Below are 22,333 nucleotides of genomic sequence, written 5' to 3' on the forward strand. Positions count from 1 at the left end.
TGAGGAGAACATCATCACTACCAATCCCTTCTGGAAGTATTTTGGGTTTTCTGGGCATTATTTTGGTGCGTGGTGACTTGTCTGGAGCCTGTCAGTACCAAAGAAGGAATTGTCCCAGTCCCAGATATTCCAAGAACCCGTGGAAACGCGGATTTAAAACGTGTGGATGGCTGACAAAGAGCTCAGCCAGCGATGTGAAATATTGCAATCTAACAGATTTTTTTGGGAGGGTTCGCGTAAACTGAATTGGCAGCCTGGAGTTCAGCAGGCAAAGTATGCAAATGAAAATTGATACCCCTCTCAGCAACTGGAAGCGAAAGGGCAGGGCCAGAGCGCGCTCCGGGATGAACTCAGCCCTCGGAGATGGAGACGGAGGTGCACTGATGGGAAAAGTGCCCGGCTCTTCTGTCTGCGGCGCGTCCCTCGCATGGATAAATACACCACTCGCTGTTCATCACTGTCAGGAAAATTGTCACTTCTCACAAGCGCCACATTAATTAAAACTGAGCGTCAGGGCTGGGAAAGCTGAGCGTTCGGAGCCCTTCGGAAGGGGGATGGAGCGGTGTGTTCCTAGCGTGTTGTGCGCTCTGGTGCGACTGCTGCCACACTCAGTGAAACGAGACGGGTGCCAGAACGAGGGGAAATCAGTCTGAACTCATGAGAAATTGATTTCCAAACCTCTTGTAGCCCTTACCCTGTGCAACCAACAATGGGGCCGTGTGAGGTCAGCAGATGGGCTTGTGAAACTGTGTAGCAGAATAAAAATCGTATTTATTGACTTTAATTCGACTATTTATTTTATGTGTGTATGTATATAATTTTAGCAAGTCAGAAAGCAGACACAGTTCACGCAATTAATTTCAACTAAAATGGTGCCTGTTCACTATTTAGCTAGCAGGAGGAAAATCTTGTTTTTATTGCCACCCTGGACAACGTTCCGTGTCTTGGAAGCCACAGTGACGTGGTGTGTTTTGGAGTGCATTGGGGGAAGTTTTGCAATCCCTTCACTCCATCCGAGTTTTCCTATGGTTTTTTGCCATTCCCTTCTGTGAAGTGACGGGGGCTGCACTGCCGATGCTGAGCAGAGCATATTATTATAAAAATATTATTTTTCCCGTATTATTATACACACTTTACCTGAGGATCTACACCCGTATCCAAAGGGAACAGAGCCCTCACATCAAGCCGGCTCTAGCGGCCTTCTGTAGGGAGTTCAAAACATAGGATCACAGAGTATCGTTGAGTCTGGACACCGATGTGCTGCAAATAAGTGAAAAACCAGCTTTTCCACAATATTTACACACGCGGTTTGCCTTCACTGGGGAGGCTGGAGGCCACATGACAGATCCAAACTATGATCCATAAGCAGGCTGGCGGGTCAGGCTCACCTGGAAATTGCCTAAAAACTTTCAATTTCGGCCCTGAAACGCAACCCCTGCACTTCCCCCGGCGGCCAGAGCCCGTGTCCCGCCGCAGCGCTGCCCCCGCGGAGCCGGGAGGGGCCGAGTCCCGGCCGTCCCTCGGGAGGCGGCTCTCCTGCCGCGCCGCCCCGGCTTCCTGCGCCGCAGGTGAGCCGGGATCGCCCCTCGCTTCCCGCTTCCGCCCAGGTGAGCGCCGGCGGCCATCCCGCCGCTCCCCGCATCCCACCGCTCCCCGCATCCCGCCGCTGCCCGCATCCCGGCATCCCGCCCCCGGCACCGCCGCCGCCGCCTCCTCCCGCCCGCAGGTACCGCGTCCGCCCCGGGAATGACACGGATGGGGTGGGATGGAGTGGGGTGAGGTAGGAGGGCGGCACGGACAGTCGGCGCGGTGCGAGGGCTCTGCTGCAGGAGTGGATTCCCCTTCGGTGTGGATCGCCGGGTGAAATGTGTGCGTAAATATCTAAAGGGGATAAAAACCTGTGTTTATCTGTAACAAGTATCCCAGCCTGCCGAGAGGATGGAGATGGGCTCTGCCTGGTGGTGCCAAGCAGTAGTACGAGAGGCAGTGGGGTAGAAACTGATGCTCAGGAAGTTCCGCCTGGATGTGAGGATGAACTTCTTTCCTGTGCGGGTGACAGAACTCTGTCACTGGAACTGATTGTCCAGAGAGGATGTGGAGTCTCCCTCACTGGGGGCATTTCAGAAACATCTGGACTCAATGCTGTACCTTGTGCTCAGGGTCGGCCCTGCTTGAGCAGGGAGGCTGGACCAAATCACCCAGCCGTGGTCATTTGGTGGTGTGGTCATTTGGTCATTTGTTCCTTCCAACCTGACCCATCCTGGAACTCTCTAAGGGTTTGCAACCATCACTTGCTTCCAGAGCCAGACCTGTGAACAGCAGCTTGACCCGTCTAGCCATGGCCAGGATACCAGCCTGCACTCATCCAGAGACCCCCATGTGAAAGCCCTTCTGGCACCAGGGACCTCGACAAGTCCCTGACACCCCAGTAAAGACAAGGCAGGGCTGTGTGATTCCTGATGGCAGCTCAAGGCTTTCCATGGCACTCAAGTCATCCTGGCATCGCGTTGTGCAAACAGTTTCCATTGCCTGGAGAGGCTGGCTCAGGATGAGGAGAGGAGGGAAGCAACACACCTGTTGCAACAGTTCCAGTCAAGTACCTGTCAATCCAGAGTTTCTTAGCAGAGCAGGTTTTTACTTTGTTGACGGGTGGTTAATGGGAAAACAGTTCTTCCGCATTCCTTTTTAATTTCTGACCCTTGGAAGTTCAGCATGGTTGCAGGTCTAACAGCTCTGTTCCCTGTGATTTGTTAGTTGTGTACACTGTCATCAAAGTACTTAGGATTTATGGAGAATGATAATATTTAGATATTGGAAAGGAGTTTTCCATGAGAACAGGTTTCTGAGACCATGTTTTTGCTTCCTGGGGAGCAGCTTTGGCATGAGCTCTAACTTTTATTAGACAACAGAGAGCCCACACCAGCACTTTCCTAGAGGCTGAAGTCCACGGGAATTCAGGTTCTGCTTGCTGAATTTTCCATGCCTGGAGACTGAGTTAGGCTCCTCTTGATCTGCACCGAGACTGGTAATCACAGGTGCAGAGTGCTGGGTTTTCTTCACTTTCCTCCTCCTGTAGTCACTAATGGTGTGTAAAACTCAGCCTGCCCACGCAGTATTTTTTTTATTTTTAACAATATTTAGCTGTGACCCAGTGCACCTTGGAGGTGTGTGGCGTCTCTGTGTTCAGGTACTCACAGAAGTATTCCATTTTTTTCCTTCTTTCAAGTGCCTGGAGCAGTCGGTATGTGCTCGACAGCATTTTTGTAAATCCTGCAGCATTGCACAGAGCAGAGGTGGTTTCAGAGGAAAGGTGTGTGTATGTGCTACGCTTGGTCTGACTTAATTTTTCTGTACAGTGTGAGTAAAACCAAGCATGACGTGTAGGACAGCAAAATACATGTTAGAATAGTGTTTTCTCACAGTATGGCGTGTAAATGATAAAATTTTGAATATCTGAAGTTCAGCTGATGGCACATTAGGACAATTTAGGATTAAGATGACACTAACAAATGCTGTTTTGCCTTGCTTTTGCTTTTTATCAACTTTAAAACTGAAATTTTCCGAGTCAGAGGTCTCTGTGATGAGGAGGATGATATGCACTGTATTAGTCACTCATGATAACAGGGCCAGGAAAAATTCCAACTGCATTAGTGCAGAAAGGTGACTTTGGATCGGGATGAACCCTTGGGCTGTTCTCGTGGCAGGCTGCTGAGGCTGGTTGTGTTAGAGCTAGCCTTTGAGAAATGGCAGGAGTTAGCTAGCACTTGTAGGTTTTAATATCCCCAAAGATCCCAGCAGGGCTGAGTGGGGAGAACATCCCATAAGGCCGGACTTTTCCTGCAGGGATGCGCTTTGTTGGAGGCCACATTGAAGGACGTGGGGCAGAGGAGGTTGTGCATGGGTGGGGAAAAATGGGCAGAATGATCTCTGCCGGCCGAACTGTGTCCTCTTCCAGACCCCAGCAGAAAAGCCCTCAATTTCCACCTTCCAGCAACCCTTTGTGGAGGGCAGGTGTTTGTCAAGGCCGCCGATGGGATGTCGGGATGCTGTGTTCCCCTCTGGCTCTGGGACGTGCCGTGTCTCCATGCAAGTGGCAGGCATCTGGCAGGGGGGTGATGGCAATGGAAGACTTAAACCTTTCAGCTCTTCTGATGACCCTCCGCTGGCACCAGCATGGGGGAATTCCTTTTTCCTTATGCTGCTTTTGAAGAAGATCCAAGTCTTGGGATTTCATACAAAACCTTCTGAAGCTTTCCCACTCCCTTGGATGCGTTGAGTTCAGCTCTCAGAAGCGAAGACAGTGGAACCCCAGATGGATGCTGTCCTGGGGTTACAAAACACTCAACCTTCTGAAATTGATCATTTTCTCGGTGATTTTATGGTTATGTTGGAAGTTGTGACATAAATGTTGAACTGAGGTTTCCAATGAGATAAATAAGCATCTATAGAAGCTGGGGACTGGAGCTAAAGGAAGAGGGATGTGGAGTGCATGAACTGGTTTTAATGGGACAAACCGAAGTGTTTTGGATCATTCTTTGAAATTACCACCTAGGAATGGACTGTCTAATTTATCAGCTGTTTGCTGACACTCTGCCTGGACTTGGAGTGTGTTTGGAAAATGTTTAATGATAAACTGTTGGGGCTCTTAAACATAGAGATCAGTAGTACATGGAATTATGAGTTTCTCTGGTGCCCAAAAGCCGGTCTTAAAGCCTGTCCTCAATTCTCCATGACTTGAAAACTCTAAATTACTTTATATTTTCAGGGATCCCTTCACACCAGAACAAGCTGTTTGCTTAAATTCACCCCGCCCCCCCCCCCCCCCCCCTTATGGAAAAAGGGGAATAAAGAAATACTGAGTGTGGCTTTAACATATTGTACCAAAAATCACTTAAAAGCATTGCAAGCTGTCTGGAGGCCAGCTTTGATCACGAGGAACCCCAAAGTGCTGTGTAAACTTGAAATGTTATTCAAGCACCTGAGATCCACTTGGGCATCCACTGGCACAAGTGGCCTGCAGTGGCTCTTAGGGACACTTGGAGCAGCTCAAGCAAGAAGCTGAAACTTTCTTTAATCTCTTTTTTTTTTTTTTCCCCTCCTGTTTTCTACTCCTTCTCCAGTGAAATTCTGCCTCGATGGAGCCAAGATCTCTCACCTATAATTCTTCTCCTTAAATTTAAATCTCCAGTTTTCTCGGGTCAGTCCCCATTGCCATACTTGCTGTTGTTACACCCTCTGCAAAGGAAAAAAGATTAATTTGGGGGATGGTTAGCTCAGCACTTGGAGGTTGTTTTGGGCTGGGGAGTTTCTGGTGGTGCATTTTGGTCCTGCTGTGAGGTGTGGACACGTCACTCCGTCCTCTCTTGTCCCCTCCTGCCAGTGCGGGCAGCTCAGAGCTGACTGGGCACAAAACTCAGCCCACCAAAACGTGAAGGATTCTGAGTGTTTAGCTCCCTGTCCCAGCTCACTATGGGATCAGCTGAATGGAAAATGGAAAGAATAAATGCATGAAAGAGGGCTGGGGAGCTGGACCAGCCTCTTGGCTTTGGCTCTTGAGTGGGCATGGTGCTGTCAAGTCGTCATTATTTCCTGCCATGCTGGATTTCTTCTCTGGGTTTAATCTTTTCCTCACCCCACTGCTGGTTTAAAGGTGTTTCAAGCCACTTTTCCTCACAATTTTTTCCCATCCCTTTTTCACTTTAGTTTGCTCGCTTTCCTCTTTTAACTGCCGATGTGAGGTAGAAAAACAGAGGAGGAAAGCGAATGGAGGGAAGTTAAACCAAGGAAGAAAGAACAAATTTCCATATTCTTTGTCCTGATTTGTTAAGGTTCATGCTGTATTTTCAGTTGAGGGGGTTTAAGTTTTGTCTTCTGGGTTTAATGAAGACTCAGGAGTGTGTAAGGAAACAGTGTTTTCATCTGCTCTTCAGAATCAGCTCTCAGCGCAGAATCAAAGGCTGCTGTGCTCTCAGAAGTGTTTTACTTCGGATGGAAAAGAAAATAAAGCTGCAGCACTTCCAAAAGTTCAGATGCATTCCTGAAAATTTTTCAGGGGGTTGTATGGCTTTGCTGCTTCAACTCCTGCTACGAGTTTGATTTAAAATGACCTCCTAAATCTGTTAGGAGTCGTGCAAAGCGACTCGTTTTGCCTGGCCCTGGGTGGAAACCACACAAACCCACCGAGTTCTGCAGGAATTCCTGCAGGAGCCAAAGCTGCACAGCAAAGGGGGCATAAATCTGGAATTGTGGTTAGTGACACGCCTCCATCCACTTCTTTTTTCCAATTAGGTAAATCAACTTAACCTGACTCTTCAGGAGAAGGGAAGCTACTCACCTGCATATTTAATATTTTGATAAATATAACAGTGTCCTCACAGAATTCCAGATGTTTTCAGTGTGAGCAGAGGCAGAGTTGAAAGGATCAGAGGTCCTGCTGGGAGAGAGCTCCTGGAATGTGCTTACCCTGGTGTCACATTCACCATGTGACCCTTGCTCCTCTAGAGTTGCAAGACTGAAAAATAAAATGAAAAGCTTTTACATAGAGAGAGGGATATGGCTAGACTTGTTCCAAAATAATTCCAAATATATTATTCTGAAATTACACACTTATATACTGGATAGAATTAAAATTATGTAAATTGTGCTGTTAAATGGCTGACTTCTTTCAGAGGAGCTTGTAATAAGTGAAGGAATCTTGTTTGGTAGAGCTGCCTTGATAGATTTCAGAATGACAGGCTCCACATCAACTTAATAACATGCAAGCAAGGGTACAAATTTATCATCTCTGCTAATTGCAAGTCTGTTGTTTTTATACTGCCACCTAGGCCTCAGCCCCTGCTGGAGACCTGTTCTGTTTGGCACTGTGGAGGAGCTTGATAAAAGATATTCCACTCCTTAAAAGCTTAATAAAGGATATTTTGCTGTTCATGTATGTCAAAAAGAGAAAAGCAAACACTTGCAGGAGAAGAGAACAGGCGTCCTTCTCCTGTTGTAAGTCAGGCTGTGATTACAGAGCTTCCTCAGGAGTGTGTTGGAATAGGGATTAATATGCCCAATTTTGGGCTTTAATTCTGTGCTGTCCCATGAGTGTAGGGAACTTCATTGTTTTGTTGGGAAACACAAAGTTTCGCCTCTGTTGGCATCCAGCAGGGCCGAGCTGTCATGATAAGAATGCTGTCTACAAATGATCAGATGGAAAGGATTTTCTAAATAATAGGTAGATTTTAGCTCTTTGTATATTTGTGAAGATCACAGCTTTAATGTCAATAATCAAAATAATTTGGTTGAACATATCTGTGTCTCAGTTTTCCTTTTGAGTTTCTTTTCATAACGTGCATTTTTATTCATGTTTGGAAGAGTTGTTCGTATTCCTTTCTGTGTGTGAAAGGAAAAGCACATGGAACAAGGAAAAATTTTTGGATGTGCTGAGGCTATGTCAAGAGTTTTGTTAAATACTTGGGGTAAACAACAGGGGTAGTAGTATTTTTTATTAAATTCCTTGTAGTTAGCTTAGTATTACTGCATTTATTGAATGTTACTGTTCTGTTTAGATCTATCATTTAATAATTTGATTTTTTTTTTTAATCTTAGCCAGGTTATTCTGAGCATTTCCAAAAACACCCCTCAACATGCCCGAAAATCCAGCAGCAGGTACGTGGTCTGAAAATGATTCCTTTTGTTGAGCACTGAGCAAACAAGCTCCATTCCTAACCTGGACTCCTATGTGGTGCAGATAAGCAGCAGGTGCTGCAGATCCTGGATCGCCTGCAGGCAAAACTGCAGGAGAAGAGGGATTCCCAACACCAGGAAAACCTGACTGTCCTAAGGAACACCCTCAGGAGCCCCTTGTTCAACCAGATCCTGACTCTCCAGCAATCCATCAAGCAGCTGAAGGAACAAGTGAGTGCAAAATTCCTGTTACTGGTGTGATGATAACTCTGAGCGAGTGGAACTTGAATCAGGATGTGTAGGCGTGCGTTAACGAGGGCGCTCTCGTTAATAAGCTGTAACGTGGTGTTGGTGAGTGTTGGGCCTTCTTTTCTTCCGTGGAGCTGGTGTCTGCAGAGGCACTGCTGAAATGAGAAGTGGTTTTGCAACGAAGAGGTCATGGGGCAACATGCTTTGAAAGGGATGCAGGAGAGGCAGAGTTGTGTTGGAAAAAACCATCTGCAAAAGACATCAGCTCCAGCATTTGGAGTCCTGAGCAGTGTTGGAACTGGGAACCTTTGTTTTTCAGAGAAGCTAAGTGCTGTTTATCAGCTCACTGGCAGCGTTTTTTCTCCCTAAAAGACAGCATCACTTAGTTCCTGCTAATTTTTACAAGGATGCTTAACCTGCTTTGGGAAGGAAACCGTAGAAAACCCAGCCTGATGATCTGCCAAGCTCTGATGCAGCTGTACCCAAACAGGTTTTAAAATGACTTGGCTTCAGCAGAGGTTGGAACTTGTGTGGTTTTGTATTGGTTTGTAAAGCCAAGTGACACTTGATTTTGTGGACATGGGCACCCATGACACAACTGCATGGACAGGTCTCACCCTGCAGTTAAGTTAAAATCATCAACAAACTTAAAGCCAGGCACTGACTAGCAGCAATCCCTGTCCCTGCTGTCACTGTGCCCAGCTGGAATTACAGCAGGATGGGTGTCAGGGGGGACAAGGCTGTCCCTTGCCAGATGTATTGCAGGTGTTCCTGCCTGGCTGGCCTGGTGGTGGCTGTGCCATTCATTGTCCCTCCTTCCCAAGTTCCCAAAGGTGCTGCATCCCTTCCTTCCAAGGCTTGGATGCACGTCGCCAGGCTATTAAAAAAATGTATGAAAATGCAAAGGTTTCTAAGAAGTGACTGAGACGTAATGGGGTTTTTATTCAGAATGCTCAGAATTCTCGTATCTAGAAAATTCAGGTTTTCTTCAAATTCTATTTAAGCATGGGCAGCTTCATTCAGGATGGGATTTTCCAGTTTATTATGTCACACGAGGAACGGTTTACATTTCTTCATTATCAACGAGGACTAGAAGTGCATGTTCTAGCAGTGGTAACATTTTCAGTGGTAGTTTGTACCCTAGGCTCTCTTTGGGGAGGGCATAATACAAACCAGGCCTCAGGCTCCTGAATGACTGAAAATATCTGAATCTTTGTGCCAAAATTCTGTTTAGGTTTCCCTAACAGTTGCAGCAGTGCTTGAGAGCCTCTTTAGTGTTTGGTGCTTTTGCATGTGCTGTTTCTGGAATACCAGGGTGAAAAGAGGATAAGGGGCACAGGCAGGGGAGAAGCATGAAAGAAACAGAGAAAAATGAGTGGAGTAGAAACACAGCTGAAACATCCAGGGAACTCCTGAAAAACAGTTTAAATTTGATATGATAGCTTGGTTCTAGATTATATATTAACGCTGCCTGAATTATACAGGTGAGTATATTTGTGTGAGTGGGCGTTTATGAGCACGGGTATTTTTGCTCCTTTGGCAGCCTGCACATAAAATGGTACTTGTGGAAAACCCTTCTTTTGTTTTCAGTAGTTTTCGCACACCTTTGTTCATTTTTCAACAGCTCAATTACATGCCTCCCGACCGCTCGGTGGATTTTGATTTTACCAAGAGGGGGCTGTTGGTGTTTGCTGACAAATCAGTCACTGCTGGGACACCTTGCACTTCACCTGGACCCAAAGCACCAGCCTTCACTCCAAACCTGGGAGTTAATGAATTTAACATGATCATCCAGCAAATGGCAAAGGTAAAGGCTCTAAGCTTTAGTGAACCAAAGTTTTTTTTTTCATTTTGGAGCATTTCACACTGCTTTTGTTGTTGTGCGTCTGGAAGCGTGGTGCCTCCTAACCAGGAGAGAGTAGAAGTGTTGAGAACTTTTCCCTGAGGAAGAGAACATCACCAATAGGAAGTGGCTTGGTGTCTTGTTTTGTTGTTTGTTTTTTTTTTTTTTAACTTCCATTGCCAGTTTTCTGTTTTACTTTCTACCAAGCACACCGACTTACTGAGGAAATTTCAGTTGCCAGGAAACATTTTTGGTATTTTGATGACACTTAATTGAAAATGGACATTTTCAGCAGGAACTTGTTTTGATGGAGACACTTGTTTATCGAGTGCATTTTAAATTGGAAATGTACCAACTTCATGAACAGTGCAAAGGATTAAAGAAACTAACATGTAATATTTTTTTAACTCTTTATTTAGTGTGTCTTAACTTTGCCAGACAGATGCAGATGTACCAAATTCCCTAAGAATTTGTACAGGTGCAGACATCCACCCATGTGGGATTGGCATTTATACCACAAATGTATTGTTCTGTGTTATTTTGAACCATTAATTTAATTGCTTAGTCGTGCCTTTCTGTATTAAGTAACTGTTGCTAATTGACTACCTTAATGTAGCTGTAATATTTTGAGCATTACTCTTCTCATTAGCGTGTCATTAACTCATCAGAGATAAGATTTAGCAGTAAAGGCTGCACGTTATTTGGAATAAAAGAGCTGTGATAGCAGTGCATTCTCACAATAATATTTCCCATTAAACAACCCCAAAAATCTTGAAATTAGAACTGAAAAACAGGCAATTGCAAAAGCAAACGCTTTTTTAGCTTCTAGTGTGAAGCTGGAGGGAGGGGGAGGAAATTAATTTCTTTATTTAAAAGCTGCAGTCTTTTGAATGCACACCTAAAAATCAGCATTAAAAGCAAGGGGAGCCAAAAGACAAGTAATTTAGTTCAGCTATACAGCATTTCCAGAAATCCCAAATATATTGCTCTAGACAGCACTTCTTTCATAGTTTTCATCCAGTTTGGAATTCATCTCATAATGTGAATGAAGTGTGAAAGCAGCTCTTAAATTCCCTGAGGTTTCAGAACCTCAGAGTGCTTGCATATCCAATACATTGCTATATTAAAAATAATAAATGGAGGAGCTTTTATAGAAATAACATACTCGCTATTTTGCCTTTGTTTAGTCTTAGGAGGAGAGTAATTCTCCCAGTGTTCATAAATTTAACACTAGCTCGTTCTATTGCATTGAAAATTAGTAAATCATTTTATCTTCTGTTTTTATTAGGGAAGACAAATAGAGTCAATAACGATTGATAAACCTTCTGTTGGAGGTCTCGGGTTTAGTGTGGTTGCCCTTAAAAATCCCAGCCTGGGAGAAGTTGGTATCTTTGTCAAGGAAGTCCAGCCAGGAAGCATAGCTGACAGGTGAGATCTTCATCATTGTGTTGGAAAACTGTATTTTCCATGAAGGGAAAAGTCGTGACCTTCACGTCGAAAACTCTGTCAGAATAACATGTTTGTCTGGGTTATCTGCTGAGATATTTTGGTGGTGGTATCTTGAATTCTGGCTTTTCAGCTAAAAGGGACTCATGTTTTGAGGATCAGGTTTTCAGATGAGTTTTAAATATCCGAGCCATTCATAAATGGAATTTCCAGAAATCATGACTCACTTTAGAGCATCTTGAGCCCTGATTAAAAAAACAAAAGAAAACTCAGAAAAGAATGCAAAGAAAACAAAAATTAGATTCTGTTTTAATTTTTATGCATTGTGTCCCTGAAAGATTTTTTTTTCACCCCCTTTTTCCTCTATTTATGTGCCTCTGACAATGCCCTATTTATAGTTGGTTTTAGTGTTTGTTTCCTGTGTAAATTTAGATCCACTCCTCCCGACAGATCCCTGCACAGATGTCATCATAGAATCGAGGCTTCAGGCAGTTTCTTCCTGTATTGTCTGTGGGTTTTTCACCCAACAACAAAAGACAGAGCAATCCTTTAAAAATAAAATGCGATTGTAAAACCACAAGAGTTGGCATGAGACAAATGCAGTGCTCGGAATTATGTTTCAAGAAAAAAATGTGTCTAGATTTCAAGTCACTGGTGTCACTTTTTAAATAACACATGTCAGGAAGTGCCAACACAGGATGACAAAAAAGAGTGGGGAGAGGTTGGAATGATAATGGCGATGGGCCCACAGAGAACACACCAGAGAACACTTAAAGAAAAGCATATTAAGGCTCTTTCAAAGTGGAGACAGATGGACTGATCCGGATGTCAAAGGAGGGTGAATATCTCACTTTAGGATTTGATGACCTGCTGCTCACTTTCTTTGATGAGAGAATCTGAAATATGGTTAGTGCTCGAAGAAAGTGATTTCTGGGAAACATCTTAAACATGGCACGACAAAAAGGAAGTTTCAAATGCCTTAGTTAAGATGTGCAGTTATATTGTTTCGGAGTTTATAAATTTCCCCAGCATGCTTCCCATTTTGCTTCTGAGACAAGATCTCCTGGAGACTTTTTTGGATTCCTACAGAGCTTTGAAGGCAGTGTCTGTCTATGTAACAGTTTGGTCTCGTGCTTAGAATGAATATTTAACAAAGGAGATGAGTGATGGTTTCTCTCTTGTCACAAATCTAAATTCATCACTGGGGTGAATTAACTGTGAAATTTATATTATCTCAAGGTAGCAACTGAGCTGTGTGTTGCTTCAAGAAAGTTTCATGTCTGAAGCTTGATACTATAAATTTTAAGGAAAATATAAATATGCAGCACATCAATCTTTAGATTAAATAGTGATACAAAACAGCATCAAAGCCTAAGTTGTGGATTCTTAGAGATGGCATCATGTAGTGCCAAACATAATGAAGAATAGTTCCTAGTTTATTGTGTAACTACAAAAAACTTCTGCTTTGTAGTTCAGTATCATCAAAAAAGGATAAGGGAATTGCAATTAAATTTTGAATAGAAGCAAAGTAAAGAATTGAGCAAATTTCTGTACCATGACAAAGCTGGAACAAAATGTGGCCGGGCAGTTCAGAGCAGCGTGGATTGAATGTAGTGTGTAAGCTGGTGAAGGCACCCTAATAAGCAGATTTTTAAAACACATAAACATTTAACCTCGCGCGGCTGTGTATTTTGCGCGTTCCCATTTCAGCTACGCGAGCCTGATGCGAAGTCACTGTGCTGCATTAAAAAATTGCTTTCAATGTTTTGTTAAGGGATCAAAGACTGAGGGAAAATGACCACATACTGGCCATTAATTGCACGCCATTGGATCAGAACATTTCCCATCAGCACGCCATTGCCCTCCTCCAGCAATCCACAGGATCCCTGCATCTGGTGGTGGCTCGGGAGCCACTTCAAGGGAACAGCAGAGCTGCCTTATTAAGTGATGTAAATCCACCTGAGACTGTGAGTTGTTGTAATACTGTCAAAATCAGATTTTGAGCTGGGCTGGATTTCTTTTTCTTTTTTTTTTTCCCCCGTGGTTCTTAGGTGTTTGTGTTAGGAAGTTTTACATAGAGGGATTTTTTTTCCTTTAATCAGATTTTATATGTGATGACATTTCATTTAGACTCACCGTGCAGTAAGCACAGAGCTTCGATTGCAAGGCTGCGTGGAGTTGTTATAAAACAGATCCTGGGTTTTTATGGGATAGCAGAAGCTTTAGTAGATCACCATATTCTTATCAGCAGGGTCTGTTCAGCACAGGCTGGATGAAGCATTTTATGAGAATACCCAGCTGAAACCTACTTGTGCTCAGCAATTAAAGATGCTCTGATTACCTCTTAAAAGAGAGTAAACATAACCTGCCGTGGATGCTGCTTGAAACAGCCCAACCAATTTAAACTGGCACTGCTCACACCAGAAAGCCTTGTCTTTGTTTTAAAAAACAAACACAATTTATCTGTTAAAGAACCTCTCAATCCCTGTTTATTTATCAGCTTGTTTTGTTTGGTTTTTTTGTGTGTTTTTTTTTTTTTTCCATCTGCAAATTTCAGTGATTGGGAAGCCTTTTGTTTTTGTGACAAAAGAGAGCTTGTCACTGGGACATGTAATAAACCAGGGCTAAACTTCCATCTGTGTTCCACCCATATGGTCCAGGTGGCTTCCCTGAATTTGGTCAAACTGCACACCTAAATCCAGGGATTGCAATATTGGAATCTGAATTTATTATGCTGGTAGACTTTGATGAAAATCTGGGTAAAAGCAGTGCTTTTCCTTATTCTTAGTAATTATTTCCCTCATGATTATTACAGAGGTAGTGAAATCTGAAGGTTTTAGTGGATAATCAATATTGTTTATTGCACTGAAAATTTTAAAGAATTAAATTTTAACTGCCTTTTCATTGAAAGATCTGCGCTGAACAGACTAACAAAATAAAACACAAATATATATCTCTGAAGGGGGTCTTTAAACTTCTTTTATGATATTTAACTGGCTTTGGCAAAGATTTTCAGTATGCTAATAAATCCTTTATTCGCAGAAGACTTAAATCTGCCTACTTTGCTCCATTTGGGCCTGTATGAGATATTAATCTGACAGAAACATTGGCTGGGTTTGGGTTGCTTAACAGCTTTGTTATTTTCAGATTGTCTTGTAGAACATAAGGTCATGGTACAGTGTAGCTTAGAAATTTGCTTCCAATCCAGTATGGCAGAATATTGCGCTGTGCTATTAATTCAGTGCTGAATGGGGGTGTTCAGAGTGTGTAAGTGAAATAACAGAAATTAGAATTTGGGCAACGCCGAGTGAAAACTGGGCCAGTGCAAGCTCCCTGCCTCTGTTTTTCCCTCTTGTTTGCAGTACTCTGGATTTATGAAAAACTGAAAGGATACTTTTCATTTTGGCCCGGAAAAAATCTTAAAATTGCTTTTTCTTAGTCAAGCTTTTTTTTTTCCCCTAGTATCCTGTTATCCCTAAAGAGGAGGACAAAAAATGTGTGTTTAAAAACAGATGAGAAATCCCAGTGCATATTTATGAGGAAATGGAGCTGAGTGAACAAAATCCCACAAATTCTCCAGTATTGAGGGGTGGAGACAGAAAGTTGGTCTGATTAATTCTCCTCGTTCCTGCTGCACGTGAGAGCGAGGAACGTTAATGATCGTCCGAAAATTAAAATCTCCTGGTTTTTTTTATTAATTGCAGATTCACTGGGGCCACATTGAAGACGTTGAGCTGATTAACGATGGTTCAGGATTAGGCTTTGGAATCGTAGGAGGAAAGTCGAGTGGAGTAGTTGTAAGAACAATTGTTCCTGGGGGATTAGCAGATCGGGTAATTTGTTATATTATGTCACTTCTTGTTTGATTGCAAAGTATAATTAACCGCTTTTGACAGTCTTAAAATAAACTAATATACTTAAACAAAAGGAAGCTGGCAGCATCAAAGTCTGAATGCCAACACATGCTTTCTAAATAAATACCTTGAAGGTATGATTGAGGAAAAAAGTCAGCACCTGATATAAATTAAGTTGTTTCTCAGACAAGCTTTGGGTTTGTAACATTGTTGAACATGCAGAAATTCTGAAAAGTTGCCTGATATTTTTAATACTTTTGGTATTTTCAGGCTTTGGTCAGTCTGGGGCAGGACAAATACTCTGTAGAATTTGGCACGTTTTGGAGCATCTATAGGGACAAAACTCTTCATTTGAATTGTCAGGCAAGAAAATCTGCCCTACCAAAGTCGCTGCATTGCAAGATTCACTTTAGAGATTGAAAATGTCTTGTTTTCAGTGGGTTTCAGGGAAGGGGGGTTTGATCCCTGCCTTGCAGCCTGACCAGTTCAAGGAGACACTTTGGTTTGGTGCAAAGCCTTTTGGAGTTGCACAGGCACAGTTTGCACCTTTAATTGTTTGCCTTTAGAAACTGGGTGCTGAGTGCTGCTACATTTCAGGAGTAAAACACTTGCAATAGCAAAACAGATTCAGATTTTTAAAGCAAATTTGGTCACAATGAGTTACAATAACTGGGGCCTGGAACCCTTGCAGACAAAAGAGAAAGGCAAAAGTACTTTTTCTAGTACAGGATGGAATTAAAAGCTGGAAATTTGGAAAGCTTTACTGGAAAATGTTGGCTCTTTCTTGACTGTCTCCCTCTGAACCTGCCGTGTATAAATGAGTATTTTTTAATTTTTGTCTAACACCTGTTTTGCTGTAAGGAATAAAGTGTTTTGGCTACCAATGAAGCATGTAAGCTAAGAACTCACCACATCATTCTCAGCTGAATGAGACATCATTAAGAACATGTGAAATAATGAGGCATGTACATGTTAAAATTGGATGAGTTTGTAAATGAGTTTGAGTTGGTTCTGGGAATAACTCTGTGATTGCTGTATAAATCAATGCACCAAAGGTGGTGGAGCTGCGCTGATCAATACCAGCTGAGAATTTGGTGCTAGAAATTCTTGGTTGTGGTGGAAATGATGATGTAGGTCGTGAATCATAATTATCAGGTAAAAAATGGATTGTGTGGAGGCTTGTTAGCTTCAGTGGATTTACTCACTCGAGTTGGAGCTGGTCACGTGAGAAAAAAATAGAAGTATGAGGGGAAAACTCTATAGAAACTCCTAAATCAGAATGCTGTGCTTATATTCTAACTCCTGTCTGATGAGGAGTATTCTATGAAACAGAATACACAACGGTCTGTGAGATTATAAAACATTGTTGCAGCCTGTTTTCTCCTAAATGAGCAAAACAGTGGCAAAAAACAGCACCTAACTGTGCAAACGAGTCCTTGAATTATTTAAAATGTTGCCAAGGTTGTCATTTTTCCTGCCCTTTGCTCACATTGGTTCTCATGGCCATGAAGATGGCCCTACACAGTTTCAGTTTTGTGATGGAACAGATACTTCGTGGATGGGCTGGAAACACTTTTTGCCATTTTATTTGCTGTTTTGAAGGATGGGAGGCTGCAGACAGGAGATCACATCTTGCAGATTGGAGGGACCAACGTGCAAGGGATGACCAGTGAGCAAGTTGCCCAAGTGCTGAGGAACTGTGGGAATTCTGTCAGGATGATCGTTGCAAGGGACCCCAAGTTTGAAGTCATGGAGGCTCCACCAGCTCCCCTGAGCTGGCCAGTCAGCACATTACCTTCCCTTCAAGATGGAAATGTGAGTATCTGCTGCTTCCTTGGGACATTTTTAAGTGTGTTTGTGGCTTGTGATCAGAGAGGAAGGAGAGAACGGAGTGTTCTTGGGCCCTAAAGTGCTTCTCCTCTCTTCAGTTTCCAGATGTCATATTCCTGTGTTTAAGTGGTCATTATTATAGCCCTGCCTTCTATAATTTTTCCCTTTTTCCTGTAGCTTATTAATACCCGTAATCTTGGGATTGGAATGATCAGCTTTACAGAATTTATTTCAGAGTGGCTAATTTAATTACCGAGACCATAAACATTATCGATAAGTGGTACTTTTAGTTCTTCTTCTTAGCTTATTGCATTTTTTCTAATCAATCACTTGTAAGTGGATTTAAAACTGGACTGTGAATTTCCCTAGTCTGAAATCCAGAGAGCCACGGCCACACCAGAATTATTCAGCACAATCATCTTTTTATGAAACATAAGTGTAATGTTTTCATAGTCTACGCTACTGCCTGTGATAGGAAATATATCTAAAAATTTTGAAACTTGTTTTAGCAAATCTTATCATGGTCATATCAAAGTCTCTTGTTTTTGAAGTCATTCTTTTCAGTTTTGAGTAATTAAAATCAACAAATGCTACACTAAGTGTACAGTAGGTCTCGAAACATAAACAAAGCTGTGCTTGTGTACCATCTGCTACTACTGTGCCGCTTAGATTTAGGTGTAGAATCTGAGTAGCCTTTTCTTCCTTGTTTAGTTTCTTGTATATGAGTGAGGAGAGCTGGGGTTTTTTTTGGTGTTTTTTTTTGTTTTTGACGCACTGTTTTTAAAGGTCAGAGTAGAAGTCACTTTGTCACAAACTCACCTCTTTGCTCACAGGGCAGAGTCACTGCAAGGGCAGCTCTGTTACATCCCTGGGAAAATGCTGTGGCTGTGTCAGTCAAGGATTTTGGGTCCTTCTCGAGCTCCTTTTCTCCCCAGGAGGGATCAGTGCCCAGGAGATGGAAGGGATGATCTGCATCCCTGAGGCTGGAGTCTCAAAACTGAGCTTGTCTAACACTCTGACAAGAGGCTTTCCAAGGGAATCAGCATTGTTGTGAGGCCCTTCTTTTCCTGACTGGATCATATTTTCCAGGGCCCGTATTAGGGGCAAAATAACGTGGTCGTAGTTTTGTTTCCTCTACAGAATTCTGTTTTTGTCCCTTCCTGTTGTCACTGATCAACCCTGAGCACAGTAAATACTGCAGTCTTTCTAAAATGTGATTCCTTCTCAGTGTCTTTTGAGTGTCCTCCGTGTTCCTGAAATGCAGTTGAGAGGGGGAAAAACCATTTTCTGAACTAAATAGTCTCTTCACGTGTAGATTTGAAGAAACTCCTCTCTTCCTGGTGCCAGGAGAAATTTGCAAAGACAAGATTAGTTGTTAATCCGAATGTATTTATTATTTTAATGATGATTTCAATGATCCACCATTCAGTATGTGTCAGATTTATAATGGAACTTATCCCCATAATCTAGCTTTTCTCTGGTTTCTGAGTACTTTCACTAGCTGTGAGCTTTGGAATAGGAAAATATTTTCCTTTCCTCTTTTTTTGCAAACCAGCAGAAAGGCATTTTTAATAGGTGGTTAGCTATTTTCGGTTTTATGTTCATATTTAATTTTCTTTGAATTTCCTGTGGTAGAGAATAACTGAAACTACTTCTGTGTGTGGGCACAAGAAAACAATCTTATTATCTGTACTGTCCAAGATAGTGACAGCAGCGTGAGCAGCCTGCTTGTGCTGACTGTATTTAGGACTTTGCACTTTGATTTTTCTGGACTTCATTTCAATTATTTTGCATTCTAGCAGGAGTGTTACTTGGAGAAAAATGTCTGTAGCCAGAGCACTGACTCTGAGGAGCTTTTTGATTGTCAAAACAGCCGGGCTCTCAAGGCCACAGCTCCATTTCAGGTCCTGCTGTGGGCTTGTTTACTGTAGATAAGTGACAGCATCCAAACTTATCTTCATCTCCATCAGCCTCTTATGGAGCAAGGGAGTTGGAAGGCATTTAATGAGCTTAATGACTTTTGCTGGTGGAGGGAGGTGTGTGTGATAAGGAGATAGTGCCCATCGATTTCTGTTCCATTGAGAAGTGAAATAGGTATGGCTGGAACTCTGGGCTGCTTTTAATATGGGTCCTTCCAAAGCTGATACTTGGCAAGCATTTGATTGAACTTCTCTTTTTTCACTCCCTTAAGAAATGTTTTCCACTTTCCCAGTCTGTTTTTTGCTGTTGGCAGTGTCAGGATCCCTCTTGATTTCCATTACTTTAACAGACCTTACTCTCATCATCTTCTTTTTGATCTCATTGCTCTGTATCTGATTACAGAAAGCAAACAACTCTATGTGTTTTAATTTATCCCTTGCAATCCCAGATTTATGTGCTTGATTGTTTTTCTCTTTTGGTCTCACCAGTGTCTTTACTGTTCCCTGTTTGAACTCTTGCCTTGCAGTCCTGCTTTTTACTGGTCAGAGGAGAGTTGCACAGACATCCCAGGGGCAGCTTTGTAGGGACTTTACAAATGAATTTAGATTGCATTTAAACAAAATGAAAAACAAAATCACTTCTCACTTCTGAAGGTCTTAACTAACCTGCAATATTGTAATGCCACTGAGAAATTTTGAGGGTTTTTTTGCTGTCTTGTGCTTTATTTATAGGATAATGACAACTTTTTTGATACCTATGACGTTGAACTTGTGAAAAAGAACGGGCAAAGCCTGGGAATAACAATTGTTGGATATGCTGGCACATGTGACACTGGTGAGTTGCACAGGATTTAGGAAAATGTTGGACAGGGGCTTCTCAAATACCCTTTACTGACCATCGGGAAAATGAATATCTCCTACCTGTGCTGGGATATGGGGACATGAAATTCACTAGAATTGCAGAGCAGCATCTCATATTTAGTGGGAGCTTGTGAAAGGGAAGTGTTAGTGTTTCAGGGGGGGGTTATTTTTTTTTTCTTTGTTTTTATTTCCTTATTCTCATTGGGAGTTAGAATTAATAATCAAACCGCAAACATGACAAAGGACAGCTTTTCTGATTTCCATGTTTCTCTTCTCTTTTCTTTTTTTTTTTTTAAGAAAAATCCTTTTTCATTAAGATTTAAAGTACTAAATTCTTCAGCTGTAAGATGATTGAAGTCCTGATCAAAGTCCTTAAGCACATACTTTACTTTTAGCTTAGTTAGTCCTATTGAAATCAAACGCAGCATGGATTTAAGTGATTGTGGTTTAAAGCCTGGGTAAGCACAAGGATGAATCCATGGAGGAGGCGGCCTTTTGTGAGCCATTTTAAGGAAAAAAAATTGGAGGTCAGTGTACAGGTGGTTGTGTCAGTGCTGGGTTTTTGGTTTTTTTTTCCACCAGAGATCCTCAGTTTTGTGTCAGGCTGTGGGAGTGGTAACGTGCAGATGGTGGTGGTTTACAGAATCATCACTTTATGGGCAGAAGGAAGTGTGTGAAAAAGGCTGGAATTAAAAACCTTAATAAGAAAAGAAGCAGATTAGGTTAATGCAGTGACTTGTTTTTCTTCCCCCCCAACAGAACCTTCAGGGATTTTTGTGAAAAATATAATACCTGGTAGTGCTGCTGACCACAACGGCCAAATTCATGTTCATGACAAAATTGTTGCTGTAAGTAAAATACTGTGCTTCTATATTGCTGTAGAACTAACACATTTCACATCTCTGTTAACAGAACAACATAGTAAAGACTTTCTAAAATTAATTAAACCTCCTCTGCTTTGCAGAAGAAATAATTTGGTGGTTCATGTTTGTTTAGGTAGACTTGTGACAGAAATGAGCTTTGGCTTGCTGTGGTTAAAGTATTATTTTATATTCAAAGAAGTAGTAAATAGTAGTTAACTGTGAAAGAGGCAAGCATTTGGATTAAAGTGTTTCAGAGTGGAGAATCTTGGCTTTTGGCCTGCAGTAAAGATGAGCAGCATTAACTTCTACTTGAATTGAATGTGATTCGAGGATTGTTAAGATTCTGCAAGATGTGGCACATTGTTTGTGTTCCTTAATGGCTGTGTAGTGTGGATACAATCAAAATGTTAATGGTCACAATTTAGGTTTAAAAGCCCAAGCTTTATGTGTAGAAAAATGGAAAAACCATTGAATAACAGTGAATTGAATAATAGCCAATTTTGCATTCACAGCACAAGCAGGAATGAATTCCACAGTCTTTTTTTGTTTTAAGAGATAATATTTATAGAGATATGATTTAAAATTACTTTTAAAATGTGTGCCATGCCAGACCTTCCAAAGTCAGCTTCTCCTTTATGAGAGCAAAAATTAATATAACCTTTTATCTGCAGGAAAGGCCCTATTGATGCATGATCTGACAGTGAGGTGAACAGAGTATTTTGGGTGTAAATTTAAAAATCTGCTAATGTAAGAATTGGGCTGTTTAGAGTGGATTATACAGTTGTTTGTAGAGCCTTGTGTGGGGCATGTTAGAAATCCATGAGAAAAGCAGCAGTGATAATGAACTGAACAGAGTTCTAGGTTGGATACTCTGCCTGGAACCTTCATCCACAGTCTTTGTCAAGCTGGTTTTGGTAAGCAGAAAAAAAATTAAGGAAAAATCTGTGCGTACTTGTATCAGACTGGTAAATTCTGTTTTGTGGTTGTCCCCATGAAAACAGGAAGAAGAAAGTACTGTTGTGTTTCCTTTTAAAATGCATTTTGGAAATAAATTCTCATCAGTGAAATGTAACAGATTTAATGAGATTGTTTTGCAAATATTGCTGTCTTGGGAGAGTAACCCTGTAATTTCTGCACTAAATAATGTGGCTGTTGCTTACAGCCTGTGGTACTCCACAACACAGCCTAAGAATACAGCACAATTACTGGTTTTTGGTACAATTTTCTTGTTTCAGGTTGATGGAGTCAACATTCAGGATTTTACCAACCAAGAAGTGGTAGAGGCACTGCGAAACACGGGACAGACTGTACGTCTCACCTTGCTTAGAAGGAAACCTTCCTTTACTGTTTCTTCAGAAACCCCTTCAGAGAGAGGTAATTCTTTTTTTCTAGCAACTGATTTTATTTTTCACTCAATTTACAGCTGCCTCATTTAACAGTTTAGGACTGGATACCACATGATCCTCGAATTTTTTTCGGGTGCACTGCAGAAAAGTAAGATACTTGAAGGAGGATTGGAAAGAAACTAAAATGAGACATTCAGGAAAATTCAGTGCAAAACTCCTGTGTAGCCACCCCACCAAAAAAAAAGAAGGAATTAGTGAGGTAGTGCTACTACTTCTTACATTTTGCAGCCTATGATTTGGGGTTTTCTCATCTGTTTTCACAGTGCAGCCAACTCTTTCAATCTTTGTGTCCAGTGGAGCTGTAGGGACTGAAATTAGTGTGGCCAGTAAGAATGAGGGAAAACAACAACAGAAGGATAATCTTCACAGTGAAAAGCAGCAGATTCTACATCAA

The 22,333-nt window shown here is 42.0% G+C and overlaps 1 protein-coding gene across 5 annotated transcripts in view; it reads left to right on the forward strand.

Annotated features, from left to right (window-relative positions):
• Window positions 1-1,611: 1,611 nt before the first annotated feature.
• Window positions 1,612-22,333, forward strand: part of PATJ (PATJ crumbs cell polarity complex component) — a 139,959-nt gene continuing 119,237 nt past the window's right edge. For 4 of the 5 annotated variants that reach the window (XM_066192938.1, XM_066192940.1, XM_066192941.1 and 1 more), the window contains exons 1-11: window positions 1,612-1,726; window positions 7,591-7,650; window positions 7,733-7,899; window positions 9,542-9,724; window positions 11,049-11,188; window positions 12,981-13,173; window positions 14,911-15,039; window positions 16,663-16,875; window positions 19,542-19,644; window positions 20,430-20,518; window positions 21,769-21,907. In XM_066192938.1, the coding sequence (XP_066049035.1) occupies window positions 7,629-7,650; window positions 7,733-7,899; window positions 9,542-9,724; window positions 11,049-11,188; window positions 12,981-13,173; window positions 14,911-15,039; window positions 16,663-16,875; window positions 19,542-19,644; window positions 20,430-20,518; window positions 21,769-21,907 (1,378 nt within the window). In that variant the 5' untranslated portion in view covers window positions 1,612-1,726; window positions 7,591-7,628. Of the gene's footprint in view, window positions 1,727-4,981; window positions 5,198-7,590; window positions 7,651-7,732; window positions 7,900-9,541; window positions 9,725-11,048; window positions 11,189-12,980; window positions 13,174-14,910; window positions 15,040-16,662; window positions 16,876-19,541; window positions 19,645-20,429; window positions 20,519-21,768; window positions 21,908-22,333 lie in introns of those variants that run through there. The other variant, XM_066192939.1, reaches the window with a different exon arrangement.

The sequence above is a fragment of the Chamaea fasciata genome, unplaced genomic scaffold (assembly GCF_029207755.1).
Source record: "Chamaea fasciata isolate MVZ Bird 193981 ecotype frontalis unplaced genomic scaffold, bChaFas1.0.hap1 SCAF_10, whole genome shotgun sequence".
Classification (NCBI taxonomy): Eukaryota; Metazoa; Chordata; class Aves; order Passeriformes; family Sylviidae; genus Chamaea; species Chamaea fasciata.